The sequence below is a fragment of the Phaenicophaeus curvirostris genome, chromosome 6, assembly GCF_032191515.1.
Source record: "Phaenicophaeus curvirostris isolate KB17595 chromosome 6, BPBGC_Pcur_1.0, whole genome shotgun sequence".
Taxonomy (NCBI): Eukaryota; Metazoa; Chordata; class Aves; order Cuculiformes; family Cuculidae; genus Phaenicophaeus; species Phaenicophaeus curvirostris.
In genome coordinates, this window is record NC_091397.1 from 14,826,212 (window position 1) to 14,847,505 (window position 21,294).

Below are 21,294 nucleotides of genomic sequence, written 5' to 3' on the forward strand. Positions count from 1 at the left end.
ACAAATGGAAAGTCACTGTTCCTACACTTGTGGTCCTCAGACTCAGGGGACCGTGAAGTGCAAGGTCTGTCAATATTATTAAAGAATGATGCAAAAAGACTTAAGGTTAGTGATGCTGGTGGTCTGTAGGGCTACAACTGTGGGTAAAAATCATGAGTGAGTTTATGCACTGACAGCTAGTAATTGAACTACATAGGTCATGCTAATGTATCGTTTTATCTACAAGCTGTAGAGGCTTTGATGAGGAGCTTGTTATATATTGCAAATTATCTTGAATTAAAAGCATAGCAAAATTGCTTCATTTTTCTTGTCCCCTTTCACCCAATCCTCCAGCAAAGCCTCACAGGGACTCCACACTGAACTAAATCTTAAGGTGTTACGTTGTGTGTTCTCATTAAGAATACTGCAAAATGCTGCTAAGTGTAGTGGTAATATTGTGACTTGGCAGTTTTAGTGTTTTATTGATCAGTTTCCATTTGGAATGTGATAAAGCTGACACAGCCCCTGGTCCCCAAAGATATCTGGGAAAGAAACTTTTTTAGAAAAATCAGAGCATTTAATTGTAACTGATGATGCGTGTCAGCCCCAGTCCCTGGAGAGCTTTACAGCTGCAGCTCCGGAAGAAATGAGAATTCCCTGCATGACCCTGATGGCTTCTATAACATGAACTCTTTTTCTTTATGGTACTGAAGATAAAAGTGACACACACCTTTTCCAGTTAGAAGCTGGAGTATGTGTGCTAATGCTAGATCGTGTTGAATAGAAAGAAAGCTTTCTGGGCTAACATTTGCATATTTTTTAAATAGCAAACAGATTGCAGTAGGATCAGCAAATCCCAATGTCTAAGCTGCAGCAATGTGTTTTTCACCTCCACCTCTGCAGAATCATAGGGTGATAGAATGGTTGAGCTTGTGATATAGTTCATTGCCACTGCTATCTTGGAATCAGCTCTGGCAGTAGCAGTAGTCAAGGTCCCTGCATAGACGGGGTTCCAGGTAGCCAACAACATCTTACGGTTTTGTTGTGTAGCTCTTTGTGAGATGGGCCATGTCCAGAAGTGTTGAAAGTGCTGGTCTTTTTGCTCCTGGTCTAGCTCAGTGCTTGGTCCCATGGTGTCACCTGTGGGCTACAGGGTTAGCTGCTGGGCAAAAAGCAGTGACAAAGAAAGGAATGGAGGACTTGTCTATGGCTAGTTGTTTTTCTAATGTTTCACTGCTTGACTAACACCAATATGACTGTGTGTAATTGTAACTCTGGTAAGGTATTTGTTACACTCTGATAACAGCACTATTTTGTGTCTCTGAGCAGCAGTGAGAAACACGAGAAGTTACAGGAACCACGTCTCTACCATTTCAGCTTTTACTTTTGCTGTCAGAAAAATTGCTTAGTGACTTTGATGCCTTCTGTATGAAATGAAATTGTATAGATCTTTGTAGGAGAAAAGCAATCTTCTATAAAAAAGGGCTACAGCAGAAGTATTTTGGTAGATGGGATGAATGTACTCTTCTGATCAGCACAGACAGCATTAGGAGCAAACTCCTTAAAGTATTCTTGACGTTAGTGTAGATGCATGAAACAGAGGCTTAATTTAACTCTTTTGCATTGTGTGCTGTGTCATTTAAGACTTTTAACAGCATGATGTTCCAATCCCAATATAAAATCTTAGGCATTAAGACTGTCCTGTATGATCCAGATTAGAGGCTTAGCATTGGAATCACTGAAGAACAACACATCCCTTTATGAACTTCTTTTCCTTCTTTCTTGCTCTTGCATAAAACTCCTCTGCATGGTAACTGATGCTGTGTGGACAGAGATTTTTGTGTAGCATAGATAAAAGTATCTTTTTTGAAAGTTTCCATTGAAGATTGTAAACATGAATCAATAAAACGTGGAATTACAAAGTACAGAAATACAGAAAACATCTTGTTACACAGGAAGAAATTTCTGTTCATTCATTCAGGTGGGTGATGGTCTTTCAGTGAGTTATTGTTCAATGACAATAACTCATGTACCAAAGGTATGGGGGGTTCTGTGCATAAAATGATCTCTCATTATTTCTTTGTGCAACTTTGATTTTGTTGTTATACCTTTCCACCACTTCAAACAAGAAAAATTGTTATTTTGGCTTATAGGAACTGTGCCACCTCTGTCACCAGAGGAGGAGAATTGAATAAGAGAAGCAGCAGGAAAAAAATTGGTTTGTACACTATGTTCCCTGGCTTTTATGGATCTTCTAAGGGACAGTTGTACAAAGCAACGACTGGCTTCCACTGTCATTTTCTAAGCCAGACACTGAGCAAGTCTCTAGTTTGCTGTGTGGTTAACCACACTGGAAAACTGTTTGTTTTTTTTCTTTCAGTTGCTGAAAGACGCTAAGTTCTTTCTCATTTGTGGCAGGGTAAACGAATTTATAGTAGTGATTTGTGAGACTGGTTACTTGTGCAGGCTTGTTTTTACAAGGTTATTTTACGCTGGTTGAATTCAAGCTTTAACGTCTTGAAATGGAAGATTTATACTACAAAGTCTCTTTTAAGAAAAGAAGTCATCAATTAAGAATGCTTAAGTTTGAGATATTTGGGAAAAGACTGCTCTTGCACAGGAAGCTTTTGAGAACTGTGCTACATATCACAGTTACAGAAACCTGAATTTCCTACTAAAGCCTGTCCTCCACTTATGAGAAATAAACTTGTGAAGGACAGTTGTAAGGAAATTGATGCTATGGTCTGTGTTTTAGAATACTGGACCAATACTGTGGCAGACCAAAGAAATATCAATACAGTAAATAGGGAAAGGAAACACTTATGCTGATGGAATAAGTATTGATTAAAGAAGGGGCGACATCTGGTGTGTGCTATACATTTTTTAAAAAAAGAAAAATAAGTAGTTTTTAGCTGTGAATGTGCACTGGCATTTGTTTATTTTTTTAGTAATTTTCAAGATTTCTAAAAGCAGTAATATTGCGAAATATGTAGGACTACAATCTTATTTTATGAGAAAAATAGATTTTTTAAATTATCTGATTTGGCATGAAGATAAACAAACACTGACTGGAAAGAATACCTTGCTCCTGATGGAGCTGCACTTACAGTGTATTTATTATCCTCTTTTGAAAAATGAAGCAGAATTTTAGCTCCATGTGTTATTTCAGTTGGAGAGAAGTGACCTAAGGAAGCTACGAGTAACTCATTGACTTTGGGCTAACATACCTCCCATTGTTAAGGATCTGCCTCTGTGCTTTGATTGACTTGCAGTGATTGGAATAGGTGAGGAATAATCATCGGTAGAAGCTGAAAAATTTGTACAGTTTGTGGGAAAGCTGTGAAGACAAACTCCTTAATTAAAAGGAATTTTTTTTATTAGTCTCAATGGGATAAACATATCTCCATCAGCACTATCTTTGTCTGCTGCTGTTTTATCAATGTGACTGTATTTGTATAACTTCAGGCAAACCAAGAAAAGCATTATTATGTGGAATAGTAGCTCAAGGTTTGAACTCTCTGGCATGCTATACTGGTCGAAAGCACAGTACATGGAGCAGTGAGACAGTTTTGATTGTGAAATTGATTACATACAGAAACTTGTGAAAATTATGTAGTGGCCTTTGCTGTCAGTGGATGTACTGCTGCATGGTATATTCGCTTTTGGTGAAAATGAAACTAAGGAGCCTAATGCTCTCAAAACCTTTCTGGGATGTCTGTGCACTAGATGTTTGAGGCTGTAAAAGAGAGGTAGTGAAGAATAAGGGGCTGCAGGAGCTACAAACACACCAACAGCTTTGGTTGGAATTGAGTGGCATTATGGAAGGGAAGCTCTTGAAAATCAATTCTAGGCAATCGTGTTGTCGTTGGGTCCAGTTGGACCTGCGTTCTCCTTTGTCAGTCTTCCTTTTGTTTTCATAGAATCATAGAATGGCTTGGAGTTGGAAGGGACTTTAAAGATTGGATCATCTAGTTCCATGGGCAGGGACATCTACTGGATCATGTTGCTCAAAGCCTCATCCAACCTGACTTTGAGCATCTCTAGGGATGGGGCATCCATGACTTCTCTGGGCAACCTGTGCCAGTGCCTCACCACCCTCATAGTAAAAAAATTCTTCCTAAATCTCCCCTCTTTGAGCTTAAAACCATTATCCCTTGTCCTGTCATTACTTTCCCTGATAAAGAGTCCCTCTCCATCTTTCATGTAGGAGAAGATTTTTTGTTTAATAACCAGCTGCATCGGTCATGTGCAAGGACTGGTTGTTTTTTATAAGACACTTTTTTGTTTCTTTTGAACTAGAAAGATGAAAACTACAGAAGCCTACCACGAGATACTAGTAGCTGGTCTAACCAGTTTCAGAGAGACAATGCTCGTTCATCGTTAAGTGCCAGTCATCCCATGGTGGACAAGTGGCTGGAGAGGCAAGAACAGGTAATATATATGGGTGTATATATATATTACTTTATTAATGTAATCTTTATGCTACTCCAAGCTATTATGAAGAAGTGTATTTTATGTGATATTGACTCTAAGTGTAATACAAGCACCAGCAGCATGCTGACTAAATTTGTATGGGATTCCTTCTGCTTCCAAAAAAAAATATATTTTAAGACTGAAATGGATAGCTGGAAATCATTTCATTTTTGAGTCATAAACATGTTTATGTAGTATATGGAGTGTTGCTGTTCTTCATAGCTGATACTAACAGGAGTTTTTTAATTAGAGAGTATTATTTTGATAAACAATTTGCCATTGAGAGCTAATAATGTTACTACAGGATAGTCAAATGTGGGTCAGTTTTGAGGTTGCGCTTCTAAATATTTGTTATTCTTAACATTGTAAATTATATTAATTATAAAATTTCAGACAATGTTACCGTATTTATCTAGTGTACATTTATACTGCTTTGGATCTTGGGCTTATTTGAGACACTAAGTAATTACAACTGGGGTTTTTTTATTAATAAGCTGGTAGTCATAGAGGTTTAATGATCTGAAATTAAAATTACCTAGCAGTCACTTATTGTATTTGTATGTATCTGAAATTTCCAAAAAAGTGTCTTCAAGTTTATAAGGAAAACACATTTTTACCATAGAGTCTGGATATACAACGGGAAGTCCACATATAGGATAGTGCATATGTAGGATTTCTGCTTTATACAGTGTGACATGGAAGCATTGAGTTTTTACATTGAATACAAATATACAAATTTTGTATCTTACAACAGGGCATAAAACCAGAATTTGATTTATACAGAGGAGCTTCCAAATAAAATTTGCCATTTGACTCAGCCTAGGCTTCTTACACTGTGCCTTGTGAATGGAGGGGAAGGTTTAGACTCCAAGACTGGGCTGGTGTCCTGGGACTGGTCTCCTTCACCGGTAAATCCCGTACTGATATTTGAAGTCCAGTGTTGCCAAATCTGCCAAATATGCCAAGCATTCTTTATTTAACCACACTCACAGTTAAAAGGGAGCTCAAGTAATATCACAGAATGTAAAAACCAAAAAAAAAAGTCCCAAATATGAGCTATTAACTATTTCTGTGTCTTGTATTTAGTTTCAGGTTCATTTAAAATTATATGTTGTATGAAAAAGCACCCTCTGTTTTTTGGTCCTGGTGTATTTTCCTCTGCACATTTAATGACAATGGTAGTTCCATCACAATTTTTCTCTCAAAAAATGTAGAATTTGAGCAGATTAGTTTAGCTGCCGTCTCTGTATCTGCCTGTCTTGAAATGGAAAGTTGGTGTCCAGAATTGAAGGCATCTCCTGTGACGGTTCTGCTGGTTTGATATTTTTGAGGCATATTTCAGTGCATCATTAGGTTTTCACTGCGGCCGTTAATGAAACTGTTGTCTCAGCAAAATAAGTTGCATTAGGAATCTTAATAGCGATCATCTTACAAAACGTTGAGTACAGGAATATTTTATGTTATGATGTTTTATATTAAGTTTTATGCTGATTTTGGTCTCTGAACAGCTTAACTAGTCCAATTTAAATAAATAATTGGGCACTAGTGGTAGTCTGGAAGCATATTTGCTACCTGAGTTAAGTGGCTGAAGTCCACAACTGTAAATAACATGTTCCTTCTGAGCAAGTTTTCTGGTTTTTGATTTTGTTTGTTTGTAGTGGTGTTTTTTTTTTAAGAAAGAGGGAGTTCATTCTTTAAATGTTTTAATGAATCTGCATGTACCTGGAAGACCAGGATCCTTTTGTGATTTCATATCAGCAGGATAACTAATTAGACTGAAACCTGTTTAGCAGTAAAGCTTTTCAGAGAGAGGGAAGGAAGAGCCTGGCAGTGGGTGGAGTAGCTGCAGACAGAGAATATTTCACTCTTTTTAAGTTTTAAACTCTTTTTCAGTATCCTCCTTGGGCTTTTTGTTTTCCACTGGTTAAGCCTTATACTTCTGTGGAGAAGAAACTGAAATGACGAGGTTGATATCTGGCATAATCAATTAATTTAGCAACTTCCCATCCTGGTCATATATTCTGCTGTGTGGGGGCTGGAGCGGTCTGCGCACCCTGCCAGTACATGCGGTAAATGTAGCAGGCAGCAGGTCTGGCACCAACGGTAAGGCAGTCACAGTGCAGAACCCATTGCAGATACCAGGGGGATCATAGTCCTGGTCTGACCTGCCTTTATGGCTCTTTAGAGGAGATAGTAGTAAACAGTGGATTAATCTTGCAGACTTCCAGAGGCTTGTTATTGGACGAAGGCTCTTCTGGCTTGGATTGAGTTACTTCCCTCAAAGCTTGCCTCACCTTTTCTTTTTGAATATCAGACGAAAAACATTTCTGACGTGAGCTTTGTCATCTTCTAAAACACATGAAATTTCACTTTAAGGAGTGAAAGTCTGATGTGCCAAAGAAGTGCAGTTATTTTTGTGTGGACATCGCCTTATTTTTCCATGAGCAGAACTGCAGAGTGAACTCTGCTTCTGCAGCATCACAGCCTGTTCTGCAGATGAAACTGCAAGAGACCTTGTTTCTAGGAAATCATTATAAGTTGCTCTAGCAGGGACTAGTAAGGACACAGAATTAGATATGTTCAAGTATTTGTTAGAGAAGTAGTTTTATAACCTTGTCTAACTTTTAGTGTCTACAAATGGAGGAATGCCTGAAGCCCGTTAAAATTCCTGGAAGTAATTGCTTTTGCTCCTATCTGTTGTGCTTTTCTAGGACTCTGCTAAATTAATGTGATACATCAAAGAAATGGAAAAGATTAATTCTGCTTTCTGAGTCCTTTAAGGTATTGAGGTGGTATATGCTATTTAGCTGTAATACCTAAGGATTCTTTCCAGTGAGTTCCAGAACGCTCTGGTTGTCCACAGGGCAAATGATCTGTGTATTTCTCAAGTCCACAAAATAACTTACGTGAAACTGTTGGTACCAAAGAATCATTTTACCACTATGAGGCCAAAAATCCAAATACAGTTTCAGAATACAGTTAAAAAGTGAAGGATTGTATTTTTTATTCTTTTGCTCAATTATTTCATTGATTCTCTCCTGTAGATTGTCAAATACTAGGAATAAAATTTGCAATCTTTAATTTAATTCTGAACTATCTTAAAAAAAGAAAAACTTTTTTGTTCTTCACATTGCTCTCCACAGCACTTTCATTCCTTACCCGCAGCAACCAGACTTTGAGGAATAGTTAAAAAATCTGAAATGTACTTAATGTATGTTACTGTCACTTCTATTTGAGAATATTTTTTCCCTCAGTTCACCTCAAGACTTGCTCAGACCCTGTTCAAATCTGGACTTATGCTATTTCATACCAGTGAGACATGAAAAAGGAACCTTTGAAAGAGTTAGTTTTTGCCAGTTCCTTAAGTTAAAATACAAAGAAAGCTTCTCTTGGGTGGTCATTTTAGTTTCATTAGTCAAATATTGGAACTGGCACCAGGCAAGACAACTTGAACTGAAATACAATATTCCTCACTCTGCTGGAGGGACTTGTTTTGCAGAAGGATTAGGAGACTCCAAGTGGTGCTGTGCTCTGGGAAGAGGTGCAGGAGCAGCAGGAGAGGGAAATTCTACAGCTGCCCTGCTTAATTGTGAAGCAGTTGATCAGATGTGCAAATAGAATGAGATTGGTTCAATTAAAATGATATGCAAATATAAATACACACATAACTGTTGGATATATACCTGTATTTGTCAGTGCATGAAAGCAAGATAGGAGATGGAGTAAATTTCATGGTTATTACTGAAGAACAGGTCTGATTCCAAAAATCCCAGTAGCTTTCTAGTATCTAGCAAAAAAACAGAGATAAAAGCAACTGAAATATATTATGAAATAGGAGGAGAAATTGGTTACTGCTGCTGTCTTCTTGAGCTAAAATGTGCTGTGTGGAACATTTGCCTCAAGTTATTCTTGTTCATGACATCTGTCCATAGTAATCTGGTACAGTATCTCTGCTTCCGTTTTCAACAAGATCAGATGTGCAAGTAGCATATGGTCTTATGTCTCCAGCTGTAGAGTACCTGCCTTCAGCCTGTATTTTCAGCAAAATAAGGCCTGCTTTTAATATGATAGAGTATACTCTCTTAGAACACTTGGATGCTATTAATTAGTGCTGTTTAACTCTATCAGTTGAAAAAAAAATGTAGAGCTTCAGAGGTAGGTTGGTGAAATCAAACAATAATTTCCTGTGGATTCTCATACTCCTGCTTACCCACGTTGTCAAGTTTTTCATTTAACAACAAAACCCCTGCTTCTGTTTTATGCTGTAATACAAGAATAGAAGGCAGAAATGCAGCTCATTTATTTTGTTTAATTCTGAATGTTTTGTAGTGGTATAGCTAATGCATATAAAGTTTTCTGTTATCATTGTGTTTCTCCTGTCTGACAGGTGTATTTTGGCTTTAGTTAGTAGGCTTTATCATGACTATAAATACAGTGGGAAGGTCTAAAGCATCTGTGTTTCCTGGACTGGAGATGTGGAGGCTTGGGGAATGAGGACTTACGTCTCCAACTCCTTGCGTGTAGAGAGTTAACTGCCTTTAAAAAAATGTTGTCATTAATAAGGAGATCTGCTTTAAGATATGGAAAAGGGATTCATTAGTTGGAGGGAGCTGGCCTTTTCTCCCAAGTGACAGGGGACAGGACAAGAGGGAATGGCCTCAAGCTCCGCCAGGGGAGGTTTGGGCTTGACATAAGGAAAAAATTCTTCACTGAAAGGGTCATTATGCAATAGAACGATGGGTGGATGAGGTACTGAGGGGCATGGTTTAGAGACTGGTGGGAATGGTTGGACTTGATGATCTGGTGGGTCTCTTCCAACCTGGTGATTCTATGATTCTATGAATCACTTTTAACTGGTTCTCCATTACTCTGTGCAATGCCAAGATGGAGTATCATTGCTTTCCTTCCTCTCTAATTACGCGTTACGAATTACCTCTGATTATAACAACCTTAATGAACATAGAACCATGACAGTGTATAAATTATAAAATAGAAAAATTATTTTAAAGCTTGTCATATTCTTTAGAAAGGATTTCTATCACAAAGACAGATTTATGCATATGTTTGAAGCTGCAAGCCCAATGCTGAGTCCCGTCTCTGTTTAGGAGGTCTTCAGTGGATGGTCCCCTATGAAAGGTGGGTGCTCTGTGAGTGTAGCCAGGAGGCTATCCAGGGTTTGTGAAACCAAGTGGGACTACTCTGAGGCTGACCATGGGAGGAAAAAGTTGTTTCCAGCAATTGAACAAGGCCATGGCTCATGGTTTGCTTGCTTTGGCAGGTAGAGCAATAGGACACAGCTGAGAAAGGCATTGTTTGGCATCTGACATGGCTATGGCCTATAATTCAATACTGTAACTATGGGCAGGTACAAGCAGTGACCAGTGCGTTGATAGAGGATTCACTTAAGGTTTATGCTACTGAAAGAGCTGACCACAAGGTGCCCCTGCAAGAGTTCAGTCTCCCCAGTCACATATCCACTTGCAAATTCAGCTTTTTTTACCACTTGGAACAGGGATTCTTGGCCAGGTGATCACATTGGCTTCATTTGATGGGGTTGTCAACTCTTGAGTGCTACAGCATTTGTTTCTTCTTCTATGAAGAAAGTGAAAAGCTTGGTTTGGCCCAAGAATATTTTCTCTGAGCTGCTGCTACAGGTAACTAGATATTGACTGCTCCCTCTATTTTTTTATATTGGGAAGATGTTAACTCCTTCAGCTCAGGTACTAACATGAAATGTAAGCTATGAAGTGCTGACTTGAGCATGCCCTCGGCACAAGAAGGGGCATTTCTGTGTCAGCAAGGGCTGTGGTTTCATCTAGCTCTGAGCCAGTGAAATGCCCTTGTCTGGCTGCCAGAAGAGCACCTTGACATCTTGGAGTCAGTACTGAACACAGATGTAATAATCCTATTCTTTTCTTTTCTTTTTTTTTTTTCTTTTTGACTAATCTCACCTTTGGAATATCTTTTAATATATAACACAATCAATATTATTAAATAATTTTTATTAGCCTTTGACTTCCCAAAAGAGTGTAGTGGTATTGGGGTGTCACTGATGCCCAAAATGAGAAAATTGTATCTAGGTGTTTGTAATGCAAATACCTACATAAAAATGTCCAAAAACCTGTAGGTAGTACTGGAGTCTAGATCTGCAAAGAGTCGAAGCATGCATATGATCAGCTGGGTTGATTCCAGGCTGGACCCCACTGAGCTGCCTCCAGCAGCTGAGGCTCTGGTGGTAGTTAGGTGCCCAGTTCCCACAGGCACATCTCCACCTGGGAGTCTCGCTGGAGCTTGTTTTCTATGATGTGTCAGAGTTCTTAAAAAGGGGCATGGGAGGGTAAAAGAATCTCTTATGATGGGCATGTACACTCTCTGTATTTATGATTTCTGCTTTTAAAGTTAAAATTTTTTACCACTTTTTTCTGTAGTGAGTATCAGAATTACAGGTCTTACAGGTTTCAGTCTGACTATGGACCTAACTAGCTTCAAATCTAGATTTCTAAATCTAAACTTAATTTCCGTATTTATAAGACATCTGATTTTTAGGTTCTAACTTCATCTGTTTATTAATTTTATGTAGACATTTAATTCCTACCCCCTTAGAAGATTGTCATGTCTTCTGATTTCAGCAGAATCTCTGTATTCTTCTCTATAAAGCTTAGATATGAATATTGTAATACACATGTTTATTAAATATTTTCGAAGTGTTTGTGTATAACCACATAAACAGAGAAGAAGCCTTAAGGAGAAGGACTGATCTGTATACTGAATGCATCACTATATACAGAAAAGAATCAAATTTCAAACTACAGTATGTATTACTTTTAAGAAAATATTAATATGGAATTTAGAAGTCTGTTCACTTTTATGGAAAATGGACATTCATGGACATGACCTTAATTGTGTATTTTGGAGAGAGATTCTGCTTCTTATTTGTCTTGCAGTCATGAACGGATTTGAAGTTGTTTTTCAGTGCTGAGGGTTTCAGTTTATATGAGGTAGGAGGTTGGAATAAACAGCTTTATTGCTTGGGGACAGCTGTAGCAGTGACGCCTTTATAAACAATGTTTCATGCTGGCATCTATCTTGTTCTCCTTTGAAAAATAATCTGTCATTTCATACTGTGTATTGAATAGGTGAGATGGTTCAGGGGGCTGCAGTCTACTTGCAGTTATTTACTGCTGAATTCACTGGCAGAACGTAGCAGTATATGTGTCCACAATTTTTTTTTAAAGTAACAAACCAAAACCAGAAAAGACTATTTTGCAAAAAAATCTCATGGGTTTTAATTATTATAGAAAAAGATATGCATCATATTCAGCTGTGTCTCTTCACACTCAAACACTCTCATAGATGTGTGTACAGATACACATAAGCAGAGAGATGGACTGGGATGAAATGTAAAGTATCATAGAAAAGCCCAGGCTGGAAGACACCTGGTCATCCAGTCCAGACTTTTGTGGGATAGAAAGCCTAGATGAGACTACCTAGCACCCTGTTCTTTTATGGAGATGCTGAAAGAAGCAGAACAGTATTATCTCAGCCTTTTCCTGACTGCTCTCTGTCCATGGTAGCAGGTCAGATAAGGACATCTGAAAATCCCTTACTGGGCCTGGAAAAGTGTAGCGTCTAAAGGATATCTCAAGTCTTCCTTACTTTCTTTCAAAAACTTGTTTTCTTTCTTCATGTTGTGAGAGAGGTTTATCTTCTCATGTGTTTATTTTTTAGTCCAGGCTCATATCATGTATCCTGATGAGTTGTTTGTAATAGGAACGCTCACTTTTTCCACAATTTGCTTGTTGCTGCTTCCATGCTGTGTCTTCAGAAGCCCTGTGGGAACGTGGTATGAGTGAGTACTGCACTGCCGTGCTTGAAGTGGTGATGGCTGTGTGGGTCCCAGGAGCTCGAGGCAGCCCTGCCTGCGTGGCCGAGAGCAGGGGCAGCGTGGAGGGAAGGTGGCCCTGTGACGGGAGAGCGAGCAATGCCAAGCAGGAGCTGCTCTTACGGCGTGCCAAAGTAATGCAGAACTGAAATACATTAGTAAAATTAAAATTTGTCCTCATTCCCTCGGTGGGTAATATAGTTAATGAAAATAGATCTAACCAAATTAAGATAATTTATTTCATTAGTTTACAGCACTGTAAAACTTTTCAGGGCAGCACGGCCCTTCTGTACAAACTGAAATAGATGCAGTTCCACTATTCACTTCAAAGACCACAGAGGTTAAAACTTTTAAGTGTATTAAAGCAATTCTGTTAATTGTGTCTATTGAGGATTCTCCTTCGTCCTTGGTAAAGTATTCTTAATTTAAAATTCACATTATGCTCACTCTGTGTTCTAGCCTTTTAACCAAAGTGTAAATATGTAAGACATTAGTCGTATCTTTGAGGCTTAAAAAGAAAATCTGCATTTCTGTTTCAGAAGATGGTACTGATAGTGTGCTTTTTCCCCCCTCTATTTTGTGGTGCTCATTTTCTCTGCTCTGCCTTTCTCTTCTTGCTGCGTACCTGCTTTGTGTTTTGCAATACAGATTTTGACAGGTCAGCAACAAATTCTTTGGAAGGAATGAGGTGACATTGCTAAAGCCCAGTTCCCCAAATCTCTTATCTGTTTTATTTTCTGTAGTCTTGATGATGTCTGTTTTTATATTCTATTGGAAAGACACCATTCAAAATCAGGATGTTATCCCAAATACTGTTTTTATTTTTCTCTCTATTCCTTTCTAATTATAAGAAGACCCAATACTAAGAATTTGCTTGGTTTTGTTGCCAAGCCAAACTTCTTTAATTCTACATTAGAAGTCAGTCTGGCCCACCTTAAGCTTCACATTAACTTAATTTCCAGTTAACATAATTTGCATTTTAGAATTTACTTGACATGAAATGGGAAAATAAGTGCCTGCTTTTTATTTTTTTAATAGTCTGATTTTCTTTATGGTACAATTTTTCTTCTAACTGGCTAATGTTACTTATTTTAAAGAAATATTTGTATTATTAATTTGTAGTGGAAGCTGTAGTCCTTCCTACAATAAAACAGAACGATTTCTTTGGACAGGAACATGGATATGAGGGCTCTTGGCTTCTCATTGTAGTTTTTAGGCAAGATTTAGGTAAATCACTGCTGAATCATACAAGTCAGTTAATTCCAAACGGACCAGGAGTAAAGTCAGAGTGGTTATTTTGGGCAAGGGAAAATGTCAGATTTTATCTCAATGGGAAACACATCTCATTTATTGAATAACAACAGGATGGCTTTTATACTTTTTTCATTCTTTGAATTATTAATTATGAAAAAGATGCTTTCAGAAAAGGGCTGATTTTTTCCTGTCTATTGTGGAAGCGATTGTTAATTTGTCTTCCATTGATGGGAATAGGAAAAGCACTTATGCTTTAAAATCCTGCATGGACAGGTCACTTTAATGACATGGTTGCACTTTGCTGTGAAGGGGAATGATAATGTGTAACTTGGAGTTAATAACTGTATTATGTGGAAGTAATTTGTCTGAGGTTTTGTTTTATTTTGGGTTTTAAATTTAATCTTGATTTTATTGCTTAAGCATGAGCATTTCATTAGTGAATGTAGTACTCTCTGGCTGTATTAAGTGATTACTGTAATTTATAGGATACTTTGAGATATGTCATGCTTACTCATGAAGTGACACAGCAAGATTTAGTGAGTGCAGTGACTGAGTGAATGGAATTACGTAATATGACCTAGATGATGCAAAATACCATAAGATTTTAATTTATTTCATCACTATAACTGGAAGAGAAAAAGAGGTAATAGACCAGCCCTGGCAATTCATTCACTGACTGATTTGAAAATAAGTCCATTCTACGTTTATCTTGAAACTACTTGGAGCTGCATATGAAATGCTCAACTTAAGTAGTTTCCAGGGCTGGGGAAGAGGGTGAACAAGAAGAATAAGGATTTGTTTGGTTAGGAAATCAAGATGTAAAAAAAACTATTTAATCTTGTATGTGTCAAATGCAAATTGGAAGAAACAACAATCCTTCTCTCTCTTTTTTTTTAAAAAAAATTATTTGATATGATTTAATAAATAATTACAAAATGTTTCCATAAGATTCAACAACTAATTACTAGCGTCCTTGTGCTACTGATAGAGACTTTTACTGAATCCCTATGCTGAAGAAGGAAAACTGATTTGTAATTGATGCAGTTACTCTGGTTGAGGTGGGTTCCATACTCAGGATACACAGAATTAAAACAAATGCAGCACAACTAGTTTTTCAATGAGGAAGCACTTGACTGAAAACACGTGAAGCGCTGACACTATTAATGAACAAAGGACTTCCTGTAATGTATTGCTGTAAAGATTTTACTTTGGAAATAAATATACCTTTTAAGTTTTGATTTCTTGTATGTGATATTTTAAGAATAAAAGTTGTTGCTCGGATTGCTGGTTAAGGCATCACTCACTTCCATGTCAGCTGCGTGTGATTACTTTAACTTAATTTGGATTGAAAATTTTTCTGCTGTTTTTTCCAGCCCAGAGATGACTATTGAGGAATTTGAGCAAAACCAGTTGACTATTATCATTAAGAGCAGCATACCTGCTCGACTATTTCCAAAATGTAAAAATTAAAACAATATCCTTTAGGAGTAAACGTCTGAGTAGTGAGGTATCGAGTATGAGCCAAAACCTCTGGTCCTCTTAGTATTTCTTCAGAATACTGGGCAGGAAGCCAGCATACAATCACTTTGTATCAAAACTTAATTTCCTCTTCCTTTTGGATACCATCATTTGTCTTCAAAAATCTTTACTTTCCTGATATGTGGGAATTCATGATTGCTTATAATTTCGAATCATTTATCCAAAGCACAGACTAAATTAAATGCCCCAAAAGAAAGCGGTCATATCTGTGAGAATCTTTATTTAAAATTATTGAAAGTTACGTTGAGTATTCCATCACACCATTTGTATTTAGCTTGATTTTCTTGGCAGTAATTGTTACAACAAAGCCCACATTTTGTAAAGCAAGCCGGTCAGTATGTCTTCCTTGTAGTTACACTTTGTCACTATAAATAGTTTTCTCTTCATGAAGACTCTTTTAACTCATTCTCTCATCAAAAGTGATGGATTTTGCTGGTGATTTGAAGGTCAGTAAAATTGGTCTCTGTGCAAAAGAAGCATCTTATAATGTTATACTTCATTAGGATCATGTGTATCATGGCATTCTGGGTGGGTGAAATTAGTGAGACTCAAGGACTCTGCCATTTTTTCCCTAAATTATCAAATGTCAGTCTTACTGAAAAGCTGAAGACTGGAGAAAAGGCACTTCAGCTCCATAGTGGTGTGTCAGGGGACAGCAGGAAACACCAGGATGTAGGCTGGGAAATGGGTTGGAAAAAAAAAATTAATTATTGTTTCTTATGTGACATTCCTATCTCATTGCAGTGCAGTTCCGGGATGACCTTTTTCCTTTTACAGCTACGTGGGCATGTAAATATAAAAAGAGGCAAAGCTGAAGAGGAGTTGTGCTCTCCCATGTTGGGCCCCCAGGGGTTTGAGCACACTGTGTCAGGCACGCTTTGACTTGTCTTACTCGAAAGCCAAACCTCAGAAACCTGGGGTGAATTCAGAGCAGCGCTTGCATCTGCAGCATGCAGCTGGGACTGTGTTTTGCACTGGTGGGAGGCATTTCAAAACCGCCTCCTGGGCTGTTTCTACACGGCAAACAGCAGCTGCTGAAGCCCTCCTGGCTTGCAGTGCCTGGAAGCTGGCGGGTGTCTTGATGAGCAGTGATACCTTCCTGGGTCATCTGAATTTGGAGCCTCTACAGAAGACAAACCTTGCTTGCTTCATGACAGCATCTTTCTATTTACCTGTTAGCATGTAGCAAACTTAACTGTTCGTTTTTGTAGTTCAGCTCATCCTTATCTGTGTTAGAATTTAATAAAGTGCATGTCCATACCTGTTTACATACTAGAAATATAGAACGTTTCATTAATTGCCCACTTTTAGGAGCTGTATTTGACAGCGCTGTGTTTGATGGCACATGCACATTTCTGTGTATCTGTATGTTTAAATGCATCTGTCTATAACTTGTAAAACTTATTTTATGACAAAAGTTGTTCTTTTACCTATGTTCTTAATTACATTCATGTTGTGGAATTCTCAGTCTCCTTCCTGATATTATGGTTATCTTGATAAATTTAGTAATTGTTTTAGAGGAGAAAGTGCCAAAGTGTAAACTTGCACATGAAAGAGGTAGTAAAGAAATAGCATATTGCTTTCTTTGAATTTGACTTTGGCATTTTTAGCCCCTGAAAGGAGTGTCTTCATGGTTATATATCTACAGCTAGCATGAAATTATGATGATGTGTAAGATGCTGGGTTTGTTCAATCGTGCATAGTAGTATCAGGTTAGTTAATTTAACGGTCTAGAAAATTAGTCTTAAGTAATGTGTTTTAAAAGTACTACTAATAATTATTTATTTCAAGTTCTGATTTTAGGGAGATCTTTCAGGAAAGGCTGAACTTCAAGCATATAGGTTCTAGACATCAGTTCTCAGTTTTCCAGTCCTGGATTATTTTTCTTTTCTTATTTTAATACCGATAGACTGAACCAGGACAGCTCGTAGATAATTTCAGTTATGGAAATCAAGGAGACCCTAAGAAAGACTGGAGGTCTGCAAAGCTATTAGCATGGCAAAGTTTAACAATGGAAGCTGGGAAGCAGAGTCTTGCTTCCATCTTGAGTGAGTATCCTTTCAAGAAGAATTGTTTCAGAAATGCTCAAATAACTAGTTCATGCTCAGTTCTGTAATATTATAAATCTGCAAATGGATTCTGTAAGTCACCTCTCTTATCTCATTTACACAGTTAATTTTTTTTTCTGAAGACATTAATTTCACAGTGTTGGATAGTTTAATTTTCTTCCCTTCTATTTTAGTAGACTAGCAGTGCAGATATCGCTGTCTCTGACACATCATTTTTTCTCTGTATAATACAGTGGATTTTGTGGTTCTAGTGCAGCAATAGACTGGCCCAGAAATCACAGTCTGGGATTATTGTCTTTGTGTATCCTCAAGGAGTAATATTTTAAAGTCACTGCATCTGTTGGTACTTAAAAGCATGATTTTTACTATTTATTTTTGCCAGTTTTTACCATCTGTGTGTCTGTTTTTTGGCTCCTTGATTTAATTTTTCAGTTTAATTTCTCAGTTGCACTGGGATTTCTTTCTCTTTCTCACACATGCTCTTTTTGACTCATCCATGAACTTGCATTAAAAAAAAAAGAAATTATTTATGGCCATTGCATAGTAAAAGTCTTGGCCTTCATAATTTAGATTTTGTAATGATACCTTTTTATTGAGTCTCTTCTAGTAAATGCACGTCATTTTTGGAAGTGAATTAACTTTTATTAGACTTTGTTTAAGTTTTAAAAAATTAGTTTGGATTAAATTGAAGCATTTTGGCGGGAAAAGCTAGCTTGGTCCCATTAAACACATTCTAGTCTTTCATACTCATTTAGTTTTTAATGCCCAAGTGGGAATAATTTTCTTGAGAAATCTGTGTTATAATCATAAACAGACATAATTCAGTAATTTTTTCATGAAACATTGGCTCAAGTTTTGGCACTAATGACTTGAAACTCACACAAGCAGGAACGTTTTTGTTTGAATTCCAAGAAAAATACCAATGAAATATATTGAACTAGAAACAAAATATATGTACTGTCTTTTACAGACTATTTTCAATAAAATGATGTATCTTCATCAATTGAATAAGTGTCTCATGAATTCAGGCATGTTCTAGAATTTCAAGAATGTTCTGATAGTATTTGAGTCATTTTCTCTGCTTACCGCTGAGAATTTTATTACAAAAAATTACTTTGTGTAAATATTTAATGTACGATGATAACTGTATAGCACAACTATCAAATATTTTGCTTCAGCATGTGTTTGTGAATATTGACAACTCCACTGCTGCTCCGATCTTCTCCTTGACATGTGTCTTTTGCTTCTCACTTAAAATATAATACATTCCTTTAGGTCGCGTTTAATGTTTTTTTTAAAAAGCATAGTGGTTTATTTTTAACCTCTTTCAAATATATTGTAATTGATGATTTTAAGGTTTATTTTTATCTGCTGGTGTACTTGCTTCTTCTTAATTGCTTTTCCCACCAGATTATGGTCTTGCTTCCTTTTAGATTTTTTTTTTCTGGTTTCTAATGAATATTTTGCATAGTGCTGCACAAAACAATGAGTAAGAGTTACATTTAAATACCAGCACTAGCAGGTAAAAGCGTGTTTCTTCTGAAATACCTGGCTTCCATTATCCATAGCACCCTTTCTGTTTGCGTGGGCTATTTTGAATTCTTTTTCTTAATGCTGTAGATTTATCAAAATACCAAAAGAAATACTTTCTTCACTTGAAAAAGCATTTTTTTGAAAGGAAACGTTGTAGAATTCTGAGGAGTGGAATTAGTCATTTTCTCTTCTATCTACATATGCCTGTAGTTTTTCCTAAACAAACTCTGTAATCGTTTTTTACTATGTTGCAAAACTGATTTTATGGTGTGATTTGAGCTTTTATTTCCTCTCTATTACCATTGTGTTTTGCTGAAAACTTTTTTTTGGAGGAAGAGGAGGGTTAGTGTCTTGTTTGAAATTCTTAGTTGTCATTAAAAAAACTTCGTGGGGTTTTCCTGTTTCACTTACTGAGATTCAAACATACCCTATTTGACTGGTACCAAGGATAATTTAAACTCAGTTTTTCAAAATTTGAGTTCCAAAATTTGAGTTCCAAAATTTTCCCTTGCTCTGAGTATTTCATTATTTCCAGGTTTAGCTTCCTGGTTTCCTGACAAATGGTCTGCTTCTGGGAGTTAAGAGGAAAACTTAGTGGGCACAGCGGTATGCATTTTCCAGTCTACTGTGCACTTTGATACAATGCTGTAATAACATTCATACAGGAATAGAGTTGATTAAGAATTGATAATATTGTGATTTGAATCTTAAAAAGGCGTATGTTTTCAGTTGGGAGTATAAATTAGGAATAAAAAGTAGGGTGCTGTCACTACTACGGTTTGTTGTGCACGTGACTGCTTAGAAAGCATCAGTGAAAATTATTGCCTCTGCTGTCTTTTTTCCTTGCGTTCCACATGGAAAACAAATTGGTCTCATATTCTCACGAGGTGGAGCTGTAATAGCATGTGAGCAGAAGCATGCATGCGTTAGTCTTTCCATAGTGTTGGTTTACTTTGGGCTGAGAGAATTCAGACAGCATTAAGAGAAGGGGATATGAAGTGCAGTGATGAGAGCAGTCCATCTGTTTCCAGCAGCATCCCCTCTGAACTGAAGCCTTGCTCCTACCTTGACTCTGAGTTGACTGTGTAAGTCTAAGGATAACCTATATTTGAATGCCAGACACTTGGTTGTGCTTTACTATATATTTTAAAAGGCTTGTAAACTTTCATGTCAGATAGTTTCCCAGTTGAGTGGTACATTGAATTCACTGAGAACAGGAAAGGCTGGTTCAATTCATCCCTTGTATCGCAGTCATTTTCTGCAACGATGCATAAGGATTGATTACCATAGCAACAGTGTTTTAGCTTGTACTGCTGTGAATGTGGTTAATGATAATAGAATTATCTAGTCATTTTAAATCCTGTTATATTATTAGGTCATCTGAACCATCCTCTTGCTATGTATTGAGTTATTCCCTGTAGCCTATCTTGTAGTTCTTTGTCCATACTACTTTTGCATGTGTTGAGCAGTGGGTATTCAGCTTCTTCCCTTGGGAGGCTTTCACAATCCGCTGTATCACCCCATTAAGGATTTTCTTCTGATATTTAGCTTCATTTCACCTTCTTTCTCCCAGCTATATGGATTTGTACCACATAGAAGTTCTGTTCTGAGCTTCTTCCCTATCCAGCATTTGCAATTAATCCTTTTTCTTTACCTGCATCAGAATATTACAGCTCAGTGTTTGTGTGGTTCAGGATTTTCTTACGGGGAAAAGCAGATTTCTAAACACATCATCTCTTCTTTTTCTTGACTACCTCATTTTGACAGGGAAGTGCCTAGTACTCAAGTGCTATTCAGATGACCTGAACTGTGTAGACAAAGATATTCCAGCTTTCCAGTGCTTAAATATGTTCACTTCATATTCACCACTGGGTTGCTGGTTCTTATATGAGCATCTTTATCTTGCTTTGGCTGAAGTCTGTAGTAGTGTGTGATGAGTGGGAAGATGTAGGTTTTTTCTCATAAAAGGTGCTCCTTAAGCCTTGCCACAAGTCAGCAGAGGTAATGTCTCAGTCTGCCCTTCTTCTAAGACCAGTCTAAATGTGAATGGGCATATGTATCTCTGCTGTCCTGCATAAATGCAAGTTGCACACTTTACCCTCTCTGTTATTTACTGTCTTTATAAATGCTTTCCACCTACGTTGCTTTTTGATCATGAAGAGAAATAAGTTCCAGTCATGTCCAAAAAGACAGAGAAGTAGAAATGCAGTTGTCCTGCTCTACTTCAAGCATTGCACAGTCTGCACTATGTGTAGGTTGGTCTGACCAGGAATTTGTTTAAAATAGGTAAAATAAAGTACTTTTCTATAAAGTGAGGCCATGGGTTACCTGCAGATACATTACAGCATTGTCATACTCTGTATCTGTTCTCAAGAGCTGTTTTGGGTTGGGTAAATAAGGCAGAAGAGTACTCTCATCTTTCCAGTAATCTGATACTCTCATGGCTACTATGCCTTTTGAGTAAACGTCTTCGTTAATATTTGATGTCACAGAGTTGCCCATTTTTTTTTTTTTCATCTGCAGCAAAATTAAGTGCATACTACATTAGTATTCATCCATACTACC

The 21,294-nt window shown here is 37.3% G+C and overlaps 1 protein-coding gene across 14 annotated transcripts in view; it reads left to right on the forward strand.

Annotated features, from left to right (window-relative positions):
* Window positions 1-21,294, forward strand: part of PARD3 (par-3 family cell polarity regulator) — a 450,646-nt gene that overhangs the window by 190,636 nt on the left and 238,716 nt on the right. For 10 of the 14 annotated variants that reach the window (XM_069859364.1, XM_069859367.1, XM_069859365.1 and 7 more), the window contains one exon: window positions 4,279-4,410. The exons of the other annotated variants lie outside the window; for them this stretch is intronic. In XM_069859364.1, the coding sequence (XP_069715465.1) occupies window positions 4,279-4,410 (132 nt within the window). The remainder of the gene's footprint in view (window positions 1-4,278; window positions 4,411-21,294) is intronic. 14 annotated transcript variants of the gene reach the window in all.